Raw genomic sequence first — 12,246 nt, 5'->3', positions numbered from 1 at the left:
GCACACAGACTACTTTTCATTGTGTCAAAGTGTCATTTTGTCAGTGTTGTCCCATGAAAAGATATACTTAAATATCTGCAGAAATGTGAGGGGTGTACTCACTTTTGTGATACACTGTATATATATATATATATACATATATATATATATATATATATATATATATATGCATGTCTTAAAATAAAGGATGTGTATTACATGTTTTACTTATGAGGGCTGGGTTTTGGTCATTGGTACATGAATATGGCATTTGCATAGCATTGTGTTTTAAAAGAAACACAGCGTTTTTCATTTTAAATGACATGTATAATGTACGGAATTGTGTCTAGTGTTGTGGTGCTTATGGTTTTTCAAACATCACAAGCTGAATAAAATGGGTGGCAGAGAAAAATAATAACAAGGCTTTATGTTACATCTTGATAACCACAGAGAGTAAGAGGCATTGCTTGTGTTGCCTGGGTCACATAAAAAATCATGGACAAAATGTGGGTCGCTTGAAAAATAATTTGAAAACCCCTTGTTTAGTGTACCAGGTCAATGGATAAGCTAAATGAGTGTGTGGTTTCCAAACTGATGCTACAAGTACCAGTTTTTGGGTCATAGCGACTGCAACGACTGAAATGTATTATGTCCACACATATGTGTATACACTTTGATGTGTGTGTGTGTTTTCGCAGGCTTCGAAGTGTAAAAATGGAGCAAAGAAAGTTGAGTGACCAGGCCAACACACTAGTGGACCTGTCAAAGGTGAGAACCCACAGGAACACAACTGCAAACCCCATTTCCAACAAAGTTCTAAATGCTCACACTCAAAATGTGTTAATATTTACATAATTTAATAAACGTGATCAGATAAATATTAGATAAATATTCAAAAGAATTAACAAGTCGCGCTCAGGTGGCACAGTGGTAAAACACGCTAGCACACCAGAGCTGACATCTCAAACTCGCCGGTTCGAATCTCAGCTCTGCAAACTGGCAGGCTGGGCGCCTACACGAACAACGATTGGCTTGTTGTTCAAGGGCAGGGTGCCGGAGGGGACCTCATAACTGATGCAATTACGACCTCTGCTGGCTGATTGATGACGTCTGCACAGAGTTGAGGAATCATGCTGATCAGGGTGTGGCTCTCTGTACACAAAGCTGATCCACATATGAACTCACCTTGTGCAGGTGAAAAGATGCAGTCGGCTACTGCACACGTGTCGGAGGGGGCATGTGTTAGTCACGGCTGTCCTCAGTCAGAGTGGAGGTCAACATCAGTAGAGAGAAAGCGTAATGCAATCGGGTGATTGCGTACAACTTGATTGGGAGGAAAGGGGGAAAATGCATATACAGTGTATCACAAAAGTGAGTACACCCCTCACATTTCTGCAAATATTTCATTATATCTTTTCATGGGACAACACTATAGACATGAAACTTGGATATAACTTAGAGTAGTCAGTGTACAGCTTGTATAGCAGTGTAGATTTACTGTCTTCTGAAAATAACTCAACACACAGCCATTAATGTCTAAATAGCTGGCAACATAAGTGAGTACACCCCACAGTGAACATGTCCAAATTGTGCCCAAATGTGTCGTTGTCCCTCCCTGGTGTCATGTGTCAAGGTCCCAGGTGTAAATGGGGAGCAGGGCTGTTAAATTTGGTGTTTTGGGTACAATTCTCTCATACTGGCCACTGGATATTCAACATGGCACCTCATGGCAAAGAACTCTCTGAGGATGTGAGAAATAGAATTGTTGCTCTCCACAAAGATGGCCTGGGCTATAAGAAGATTGCTAACACCCTGAAACTGAGCTACAGCATGGTGGCCAAGGTCATACAGCGGTTTTCCAGGACAGGTTCCACTCGGAACAGGCTTCGCCAGGGTCGACCAAAGAAGTTGAGTCCACGTGTTCGGCATCATATCCAGAGGTTGGCTTTAAAAAATAGACACATGAGTGCTGCCAGCATTGCTGCAGAGGTTGAAGGCGTGGGAGGTCAGCCTGTCAGTGCTCAGACCATACGCCGCACACTGCATCAACTCGGTCTGCATGGTCGTCATCCCAGAAGGAAGCTGACACACAAGAAAGCCCGCAAACAGTTTGCTGAAGACAAGCAGTCCAAGAACATGGATTACTGGAATGCCCTGTGGTCTGACGAGACTAAGATTAACTTGTTTGGCTCAGATGGTGTCCAGCATGTGTGGCGGCACCCTGGTGAGAAGTACCAAGACAACTGTATCTTGCCTACAGTCAAGCATGGTGGTGGTAGCATCATGGTCTTGGGCTGCATGAGTGTTGCTGGCACTGGGGAGCTGCAGTTCATTGAGGGAAACATGAATTCCAACATGTACTGTGACATTCTGAAACAGAGCATGATCCCCTCCCTTCGAAAACTGGGCCTCATGGCAGTTTTCCAACAGGATAACGACCCCAAACACAACCTCCAAGATGACAACTGCCTTGCTGAGGAAGCTGAAGGTAAAGGTGATGGACTAAACCCAATTGAGCACCTGTGGCGCATCCTCAAGTGGAAGGTGGAGGAGTTCAAGGTGTCTAACATCCACCAGCTCCGTGATGTCATCATGGAGGAGTGGAAAAGGATTCCAGTAGCAACCTGTGCAGCTCTGGTGAATTCCATGCCCAGGAGGGTTAAGGCAGTGCTGGATAATAATGGTGGTCACACAAAATATCGACACTTTGGGCACAATTTGGACATGTTCACTGTTGGGTGTACTCACTTATGTTGCCAGCCATTTAGACATTAATGGCTGTGTGTTGAGTTATTTTCAGAAGACAGTAAATCTACACTGCTATACAAGTTGTACACTGACTACTCTTAAGTTATATCCAAGTTTCATGTCTATAGTGTTGTCCCATGAAAAGATATAATGAAATATTTGCAGAAATGTGAGGGGTGTACTCACTTTTGTGATACACTGTACATGGATTGTGCATAAACATGGGTCCTTATTTTCTTAGGTCTAAATAAGTTGTATTAATAATGTCAAATGCAAATGTACAGGTAGGAATTGTTTACAATAATTATGGTTAGTTTGCATCTTGAAGAGAAAAGCAGATGCCACAAACTACAGGTCCCATCATGCTCTGCACACCACATCACCTAATTATGACCCCTCAGCTGATTCCTACCCTTCTAATACCTCCTTCTTACATGGACTGTTGGCACAGCATTGTGCTTCTACCATGTGCTCTTGTTTTTATGTAGTATTTAGCATTAGCATAGCATTAGCTTAGTTTTAGGTTTAGCCTGTATTGGTCGTTGTCAGTCACGTGTGTTAAGTGCCTGAGATGTCATCGACACAACATTTTGGAGGTATTGTTTTAGTCAGCGGTACAGTGCAAGTAACAGTACACAGCAAAGACACTTTCATAGAGTCTTTCATAGCAGTTAAAGTTGGAGAAATAGAAGTGAAATGAGCGGATAGCATAACAAGACAAACTTAGCAAGGATGCCTGGGACAGTTATTTGAATAAATGATCAATACTGTTAATATGTCTATTAACTGCATTGATAAGCTAATTTGCATGTGAGTGGGTGGAACAGTGATGGTGTTGCCTCTTGTAGTGTGAAATGTGTGTATTGTTGATGCTGCTTGTACTTAGTTTTGTCTGTGTTTACTTACAAGTGCAAAGAAAGTACAGATATTTACATTTTATTGCTGTACTTCATTACTGTCCACGGGTGGCTCTGTGGGTAGCACTGTCGCCTCACAGCAAGAAGGTCCTGGGTTTGATCCCCAGACGGGGCGGTCCAGGTCCTTTCTGTGCGAAGTTTGCATGTTCTCCCCATGTCTGCGTGGGTTTCCTCCGGGAGCTCTGGTTTCCTCCCACAGTCCACTAACATGCAGTCAGGTTAATGGAAACACTGAATTACCCTATAGGTGAATGGGTGTGTGTGTGTGTGATTACTGTCGACCACTGATTTGCACATAGCCTTACAAACTATGGTTCTTCAGTCAAGACAGTGGTTTATTTGCATGCTTAACTGGTTTCTTGCATCATATAATGGTTCCTCGATTAATGGTTAATGTGCTGTAAATTAAAACGGTTCTACATAGCACCTAAAAGGGTTCAGTTATTGTTACGGTGTAACAACTGATTTCGATACTTTATCTAACAAAAAGGTAGCAATTCAGAACGTATGAAAAATGTGATTATACATACTTTATTGTTCATGCAAGGCTGGGTCAAAAGCAGCTCTATTTAAAAAAAATAGTTATAAAACATCTAGTTATAAAACTAGATGAAGCATCAGCACACAGTGTTACTCTTAAACTGTAGGTGGACACAATAACCTTAGCGCTATAAAAATCCTTCACTTTGGTAATTATATTTTTGTATTAATGTTAGAGCTGTATTAATGTCAATGTTTCATTTGAATGCTGTAGCTGTTTAGTATTTAAGAATAATTGTACCATTTGATCAAAACAAAGCGAACAAAAGTAAAATGCTTAGGGGTTCAATACAGAACAGACTTGCTCACTGAATACCTCCAAAATGGCGGTTTACCTACAATCCACTTTGGTTTTGAATCAACTGTCAAAGACCTATAGAGTTTTTGTTAGTATTAACATAGCTTTAGTGCTTTGAATGGCTTAGTCTAGTATTCCCTTGCCGTTCCTTGCTCCAATGATGTCCAAGTGTTGCCTTGATCTTGTACACAGTCAAGTCACATTATTATGACCACTTCCTACTTTCGACGGCGCATTGCTCATGAAAGAAGGCATGTTTGGTGAGCTGGCTTGGTGGGTATATAAGGTGTGTGATAGGCTGTCTGCACATATATTCCTCGTTGCTTTAATGGGTAAAAGTATCATGGGTAAAACTGTCATCCAGGGGGCAGATGTGATCTTCATATCACATGGCTAGAAATGTCTGACATTGGTTGGAAGAGCATGACCATGACTTTCAAGTACTACTCTGGCCCCCTAATTCCCCAGACTTGAACTCAATTGAGCATCTGTGGGACCATCTCGATCGTCATGTTTGCTTTATGGATCCTCCCCCATGCCCCCTGCAGCAGCTGTCGGATGCACTGCAGTCAGCATGGCTCCAGATACCTGTGACAACCTACCAGGACCTTATTGAGCCACTCCCTGCCTGTCTGGGCGGTGTAATGATATGGGGAGCATTTTCTTTATGCACACTGGGTCACCTAATACCAATCCAGTATTGTGCATATTCACCATAGCAGCTTCCAGCCTGATAATGCACTCTATACAAACCTTTGTACTTTAATAGCTTCAGTAGTCACCTGAGCTAAATCCATCAAAGGATGATTTTGGATGTGGTAGAGAAGAAGATTCACAGCATAAATGTGCAGCTGACATACCTGCAGCTCAGACATTATACATCGCTGTCAACAGGGACCAAAATCTCAAAGGAATGTTTCCAACACCTTGTGATGCCCTGTATAAGTACTGTGTTTATGTTTTTCAGTCGTGACCAGGTGACCAGGCATCTTTTTCATCCCCTCTTCTTTTTCTTTCCAAGCTGGCACACAGTAAATACGTCAATACATACAGTAAAACACAACCTGGCACATGTTAATACCCAACCCCACACGAATCTCTGCCTGGCCAAATATATCCTAGCAATTCTGTTTCCATGTTGACCTGCTTGTTTCTGTGGCTTTACGTTTCCTAGCAACCAGAAGCAGTGTTAAAGCAGGGCTGGTGGTGGGAGTGTGTGGAGAGACAGACAGAGACCGAAGGAGAAAAAAATCCACTAAAATGTAGCAGGCTTTTATTGGTTTGTCCCGCAGCATCAAGAGTCCAAGGCGAAGGCAGACACAGAACGTGAACGGTGCACGTGAACGGTACACGGGTGCATCTGATGGAGAAGTGCTCTGACGTCTGGGATGCTTTGAATGCGTGAAATCCTTATCATTTTGTTGTAATTACTGTCTTGGACAGCGAAGTAATTACATCCTGTACTGTGTGTAGCACAGAGAGTGCTTCAGCTCTGCTTATGTAAACTCATCTGTTCCATTACTGTTGCTGTCGGGCACGTTGGCATTCCCTCATCAGTTCCCCTTTGGGGGAAATCCCTGTCACCATCCTAGGGTATGCTCCAGCATTCTAAGTTTGTCTGAAATACAAAAAGCAAATATGGCCAGAAGTATGCGGACGCCTCTCCTAATGACTGAGTTCTGGTGTTTCAGCCACACCCATTTCCAAAAGTCTATAATATCAGTTCTATAAACACTGACATGGTTTGGAGTTTGTGCCAACAGTATGGATGAAACCCCTGTCTGTTCCAGCTTGACATGGTTTGTTAAGTTCCACGGGTCCTACACAGAGCCCTGACCTCAATCCCATTTGTGGTAGCCTAGTGGGTAGATCTTTAACCTATCAACTGAAAGGTTGAGAGTTCGAATCTCAGCTCTGCCATGCAGCCACTGTTGCGACATGCAAGCAGTCACCAGTTGCACCTTTTAACCTGCCAGTGGCGGAGACTTACAGAAGACAGTATTCTGTAAACTCTGTGCAGGCACCTCAACTTGACACATCATAGTCGCATAGCGGCAGTGAAACCCATTTAACCTATCCCCCCTCAGGCACTGCAAACTGTGCCTGTTTAGGTGCCCAGCCAGGTTGAAAGCAACACTGGATTCAAATTCAAGAGCTCAAAATCTCATTTGAGATTGAAGATGTAGATACACTGAACAATCACTGGATTAGGAGCATTTCAAATCAAGGTTTATTTGTCACATACAGGTGGCAAATAAACCTGTATGTGACAAATTTGGCAGGTGGCATATGATCACCGATAATGTGCCCCCAAATGGTGGTTATATCTCAATCAGCTCTCATATAAGGTGCTGACCGGTCCACTGCACAGAAGAAGGCAACATTTACAAGCTATGGATAAACAGAGTGATTTGAGGGACTTTGACTGCAGACAGATAGTTGGAGCCCGGAGGTATGGGGCCAATGTTTCAGCAATAGCTACACTTGTGGGCTGTTCCGGTAGTACGGCATCATAGGTGTACCAAGAGCAGAGGAAGCATTAACAAACATCCAGCCGATGGTCACACAGCGGCCGGCCACGTGTGGTGGCCAAGAGGTGAGCGTTGTGTTGCAACTGGTATCGCAGCAACAACTTTGGTATACTTAAGAAACGTTAGTCATTGTACCACTATCCTTGAATGGTGAACGCTACAGGGACATGTTAGCTGACCATCTGCACCCATATCTTCAGTAGGTCTTTCCCGACAACAGAGCGGAAAATGCCCTGTGTTATCTGGCTTGTGTAATTTAGGAATGGTTGGAGGAACATGACAATTAATTCTTGATTGATTGATTACATCATTGATCCCCGAAGGGAAATTGCAGTGTTACAGCAGCAATCACCATCATCACAAGCATCCCACAACGACACGTCAATGTAGTGCAAGGAAATAAAATAAAATTAAAAAGTAATGTAATGCAGTGCCGCTCAGGTGGCGCAGCGGTAAAACACGCTAGCGTACCAGAGCTGACATTTTGAACTCTGAGCTCTGCCATCCGGCTGGGCTGGACGGCTATATGGCTTGTTGTTCATACAGGGTGGGTAAGCCGGAGCTGGGACCTCATAGGTCAAGGAATAATGTGGACAGGGTGTGGCTCTTCATACACAAAGCTGATCCACATATGAACTCGCCTCGTGCAGGTGAAAAGATGCCGTCCACACAGTATTCCTTCCACATGGAAGTATAATCAGATGGAGTGTTATTTCTGAAAAAATGAGTCTGAAAAACATTAAATAAATACAAAAAGGACCTGCTGTAACAGGTTGCCACTAGTGTGGCACCATCTTCAGACTGCCTTGGCCCCCAAACTCACCTGACTGCAACCCCATTTAACATGTTTGGGATGTGCTGGAATGGGCTATGCAATCTGCTCCCCCTAATCTGCAAAATGTCCACCAACTAACGAAGCTGCTGCAGCGGGCATGGGTCAAGTTGCGTATGGAGGATGTTCGCCACCTTGTGGGGTCTGCATGCGTTAATTAATCAAAAAGGTGGACCAACCCGTTATTAACCAGATGTTCCTAATCAAGTGATCATTCAGTGTAATTACACAGCAGTCAAACTGATAGACCCGACACACCACCATGTTATTACCATGTTAATATATAAATCACTGAGGGTCCTAAGGGGAGTCCCTTTCGATTATTAGAATTACATTATTAAGCAGAGCCACAGATGAGCTACAATCAGTAATTGTGTACCCACAAAGTCTATCTGTATTGTAGACATGGCTTAGAAAATGGCCAATGAATGTAGGTTCAAGACAGGTGTTTCTAGTAAAGTGCTCAATGAGTGTTGATGGGTTTGTCATAATATCTTACCCCTAATTTGCCTGAGGTGCACACTGGCACCCTGCTAGAGACTGTTGTTTTTTTATCCACATAAAAGAGTTTTAATGGACTGCTTTGTCTCCAAAGTTTGTTTCTGTTGTTTTGCACTTGGACTATGATGTTAAGTAGAGAAAATTTACAGGTGCCAGTTGGGCGTTGTCCAAACTACACACTTGGTCTGTCCGGAAAGCTAGTGAGCTGTCTTGCTGCCTACTGCCTACCTAGGCAGCTGCCTAAGTAGAGAGGATTCTACTAAGACATAGAACTTATGAGGCAGATTATTTAGACACACTACTCAGACAGCGATTATGTCACTGCAGTTTTGACTTACTAAGCTAACACAGTTCATCTCAGGCCATTCAAACCAATGGGCTGAGCTGACACAACATGCTAGCATATCAGCTAACATCTCCCTCTGTGTACCATTGTCACTGAAAAGCTCAAAGTTGCAAATAAATTACACTTGTACACCTTTATATAAATAAAAATCAATGAGAATTCCGTTCGTTGCTTCGCATTTCACCATATTTGAAATCTTTGGCGAGAAAAGTTGTGCTGCACTGAAAGCTGGGATTGCCTTCATCACTATCGCTTCGAAATAAGGCATCTCAGTAGCCAGCATGTTAAGACATGTACATTTACATTTTCGGCATTTAGCAGACGCTCTTATCCAGAGCGACTTACAGAAGTGCTTCCATAGTAAACATTACCTTACTCTAGTTTAAGTAAACAACAGTCCAAGAACACATCTGCTAAAACCTGTAAGAACCAAAGTTAGACCACCAAGGTAGCTTGGGGCTCATCCATTTTTGGCTTTTGTAGGCGAGCATCAGTGTTTTAAACTGAATGCGTGCAGCTACAGGAAGCCAGTGAAGAGAACGCAGCAGTGGGGTGGCAGTGTTTAGGTTGGTTAAAAACCAGGCGAGCAGCTGCATTCTGAATGAGCTGCAAGGGTTTAGTAGTAGACATGGGAGCTCCTGCCAGGAGGGAGTTGCAGTAGTCCAGTCGTGAGATTACAAGTGACTGGACCAGAATCTGGGTAGCTTCCATGGAGAGAAATGGTCGAATTTCCTGATGTTGTAGATGAGGAACCGGCATGATCTTGTCATGTTGGCTACATGAGGAGAGAGGGTCAGCTGGTTATCCAGGACTACACCAAGGCTTCTTACATTATCAGATGGTCTGATCTGGGAGTCATCAAGAGAGATGACTAGGTCCTGGGTTGGAGATTGGAAGACATCCAGGAAGACATCTAAGAATTTAGACAGCCTTCTTCTCGGGCGAGTGTAGGGTGGTGGAAAATGCATCTATGTAGAGAGTTCACTAGGTTTTTGGACAGACCTCATGTTAGACTAGGTGATACCATTTGTTTCCCTTGGCTCATAGCTCCTGTGGTTAGGTCAGTGGCCAAATTCTTAAAACTTTTAAGAATCCTCTCAGAGAGCTCCTAACTTAGAGCTTAAAAATTCTAGTTTGGGGTAATTGCTTAAGAGCAATTTAGGACCAATCCTAGAGCAACTTTGAGCAAGGAAAGGACAAAACCTTTATCTCAGTAAGGAGGCAGGGCTGACCCTATTACTAGGTATGACGCATCCTTTTGAAGAATGTGATTAGTCAGATTAGTAAGCCTCTAAATAATCAGATATAATAAGCCTATTTTACCCAGATCACACACACACACATACACACATATATATTTATTTACCTTATTTTAATTAGTTTCTTTACCATACATATAATTGTTTTGCTTTATCTATACGATATTAAATGGATAAAACGGTTCCACTCCCTTCAGTTACTGTGTTTGCTACAGGGTGTGAATGTCCAGTAGAAACAAAATGGACTATGATATAAAATCTGAAAGTGCTGTAATTGTTTGCGTGATCACTTCTTTGATGGAAGGATGTGACAAACTCAAGTCATCACTGCTGCATTATTCCCATTTGTCAAATATATTAGAGTTGTGATGACTTTCATTTAGGTGTTATGGCAGTTTTACGCTGGGTAGGAGATGTGACCGCATTAACCACAAACATTATTTCTGCACAATCTAATCTGTAGTGTTTTATTAACTTACTGTTACTCGTGTTTACTAGTGTTTGGAGCACATTAACTCTGCTTCTTCATCTTTCTGTTATTTTCTCCTCAGCTTCTTAAAAGTCCTGATTCCTACTCCTAACAGTTTTTCACCTTGGGAGCTCTTTTAAGGGTTAAGATGCTTTATGAGTAACTTTTATCTACTAGGATCTACTCTTTACTTTATGGGGGAATTAATGGGAACTACTGACAGTTCTAAGAATTCTTTTAGGATTTCATCACTAGGGGCAACTCTTTGCACTAGGAATCTTTATGAATACGGTCCCAAAAGTTTACATGCAAGGTATACATGTAAGAGCCTTGTGCTGTATATCATGGCAATCTCGAATTTCATCGATCTTTGCGACTGCTCTATTTCTCTGGCTTTTCTCTGCCAAAAGCCCCTTTTTTATGAGGTTTTTTTTGCCCTTTCTAAACATATGACAATATTCTTGGTTAAAGTATGCTTCTGTGGCTGCTCAGGTGGCGCAGCGGTAAAACACGCTAGCACACCAGAGCTGACTTTTGTTCATACAGAGAGGGAAAAGCCGGATAGGGACTCCTTATAACTGATGCAATTACGACCTCTACTGGCTGGTTGATGGGATAATGCGATCGGGGTGTGGCTCTCCGTGCACAGAGCTGATCCGCATATGAACTCGCCTCGTTCAGGTGAAAAGATGCAGTCGGCTACTACTCACGTGTCAGTTCACTCTTTTCAATCGAGACGGGGGTCAGCATCAGTAGAGAGGAAGCATAACGCAATTGGGTAAAAATTGGATGCACTAAAAATTGGGAGAAAAGGAGAGAAAATGCATTAAAAATATATATGTTCTTTCATTTTTCATAGCCATCAACAAGCATCTGGTACAACTTTGGTTGGCTCCTTGACCTTATTTCTTGGCAGCCTTTTCAATGGAGTCCACATAATCTGAATAGTTTGAAAGTTTGGATGTGTCTTTACGGTCTTCGTTCTATTATAACCTAGTTGAGTCCGCAATTCAACCTGCTGAACAACTAAAATTCATTATTCCAGGTATCATGGTGAAGTCATCAGGGACAAAACTATTAAAAATTTCTTCCTGCCTCTTCCCTCACATCTGTAGATGCAGAGCGTCATGTATGAGCTGATGTCCGAGCTTAACGACCGCAGCGAGGATCTGGAGCGACAGATGTTGAGCCTGGAGCAGCGAGTGGAGCAGCTCACGGCCGGTTTCAGAGCCCTGCCGGCTCACCTCTCTGCCACGCTGAACGCCCAACACGCCGTGCTCATCCGCCTGCTGCAGGACCGCGACGCCAAGACCCCGAGCCCAACCGTGCTCGTCCCTGCCCTGATCACTCCCACGCCCAACCAGACCAAGGAGAGAGAAGAGAGCCCCAAAACCAGCACGTCCAGCTGCTAAGACGTGGAGGCTCAGACGAGGATTATTCTAGGTGATGTAGGGAAGAGTCGGGCTGAATTTGGGTGTAAGATAAGAAGGGGCATGGGGCGTGCCCGAGAGTGAAGTCACGGAATAAGAGGCGAATGCTTTAATGGAATCTACACTGATTAGTGTGTGTGGGGGGGGGGGGGGGGGGAAAGCGGCTCTGCCTTCATCAGGAAACAAATCGCCATGGCTTATGAGGCATTTTCTACCTGACTGCTAATGGTGTATCAATGAGCATCCCTTTAATAAGAACTCCAATCAATACCATGACTAACCATGTAAACAGAAACCTATGCCAAGCCTTCCCTTACAATCCAAACACAGGAGCGAGAGGAAACACTGTGTCAGAGGTCTGCACACACACACACACACACATAGAGGTCTGCATTA

General features: G+C 43.3%; 1 protein-coding gene across 1 annotated transcript in view; it reads left to right on the top strand.

The window, feature by feature from the left end:
- The window catches only part of kcnn3 (potassium intermediate/small conductance calcium-activated channel, subfamily N, member 3), a 68,776-nt gene extending 56,944 nt beyond the window's left edge, over positions 1 to 11,832 (top strand). Inside the window, exons 7-8 of the mRNA XM_062991625.1 lie at positions 678 to 747; positions 11,536 to 11,832. Coding sequence (XP_062847695.1) covers positions 678 to 747; positions 11,536 to 11,832 — 367 coding nt within the window. The remainder of the gene's footprint in view (positions 1 to 677; positions 748 to 11,535) is intronic.
- The last annotated feature ends 414 nt before the right edge of the window (positions 11,833 to 12,246 follow it).

The sequence above is a fragment of the Trichomycterus rosablanca genome, chromosome 3 (assembly GCF_030014385.1).
Source record: "Trichomycterus rosablanca isolate fTriRos1 chromosome 3, fTriRos1.hap1, whole genome shotgun sequence".
In the NCBI taxonomy this organism is placed as follows: domain Eukaryota; kingdom Metazoa; phylum Chordata; class Actinopteri; order Siluriformes; family Trichomycteridae; genus Trichomycterus; species Trichomycterus rosablanca.
Note: the sequence above shows the minus strand (reverse complement) of the source record. Positions and strands in the feature narration are given on the sequence as shown.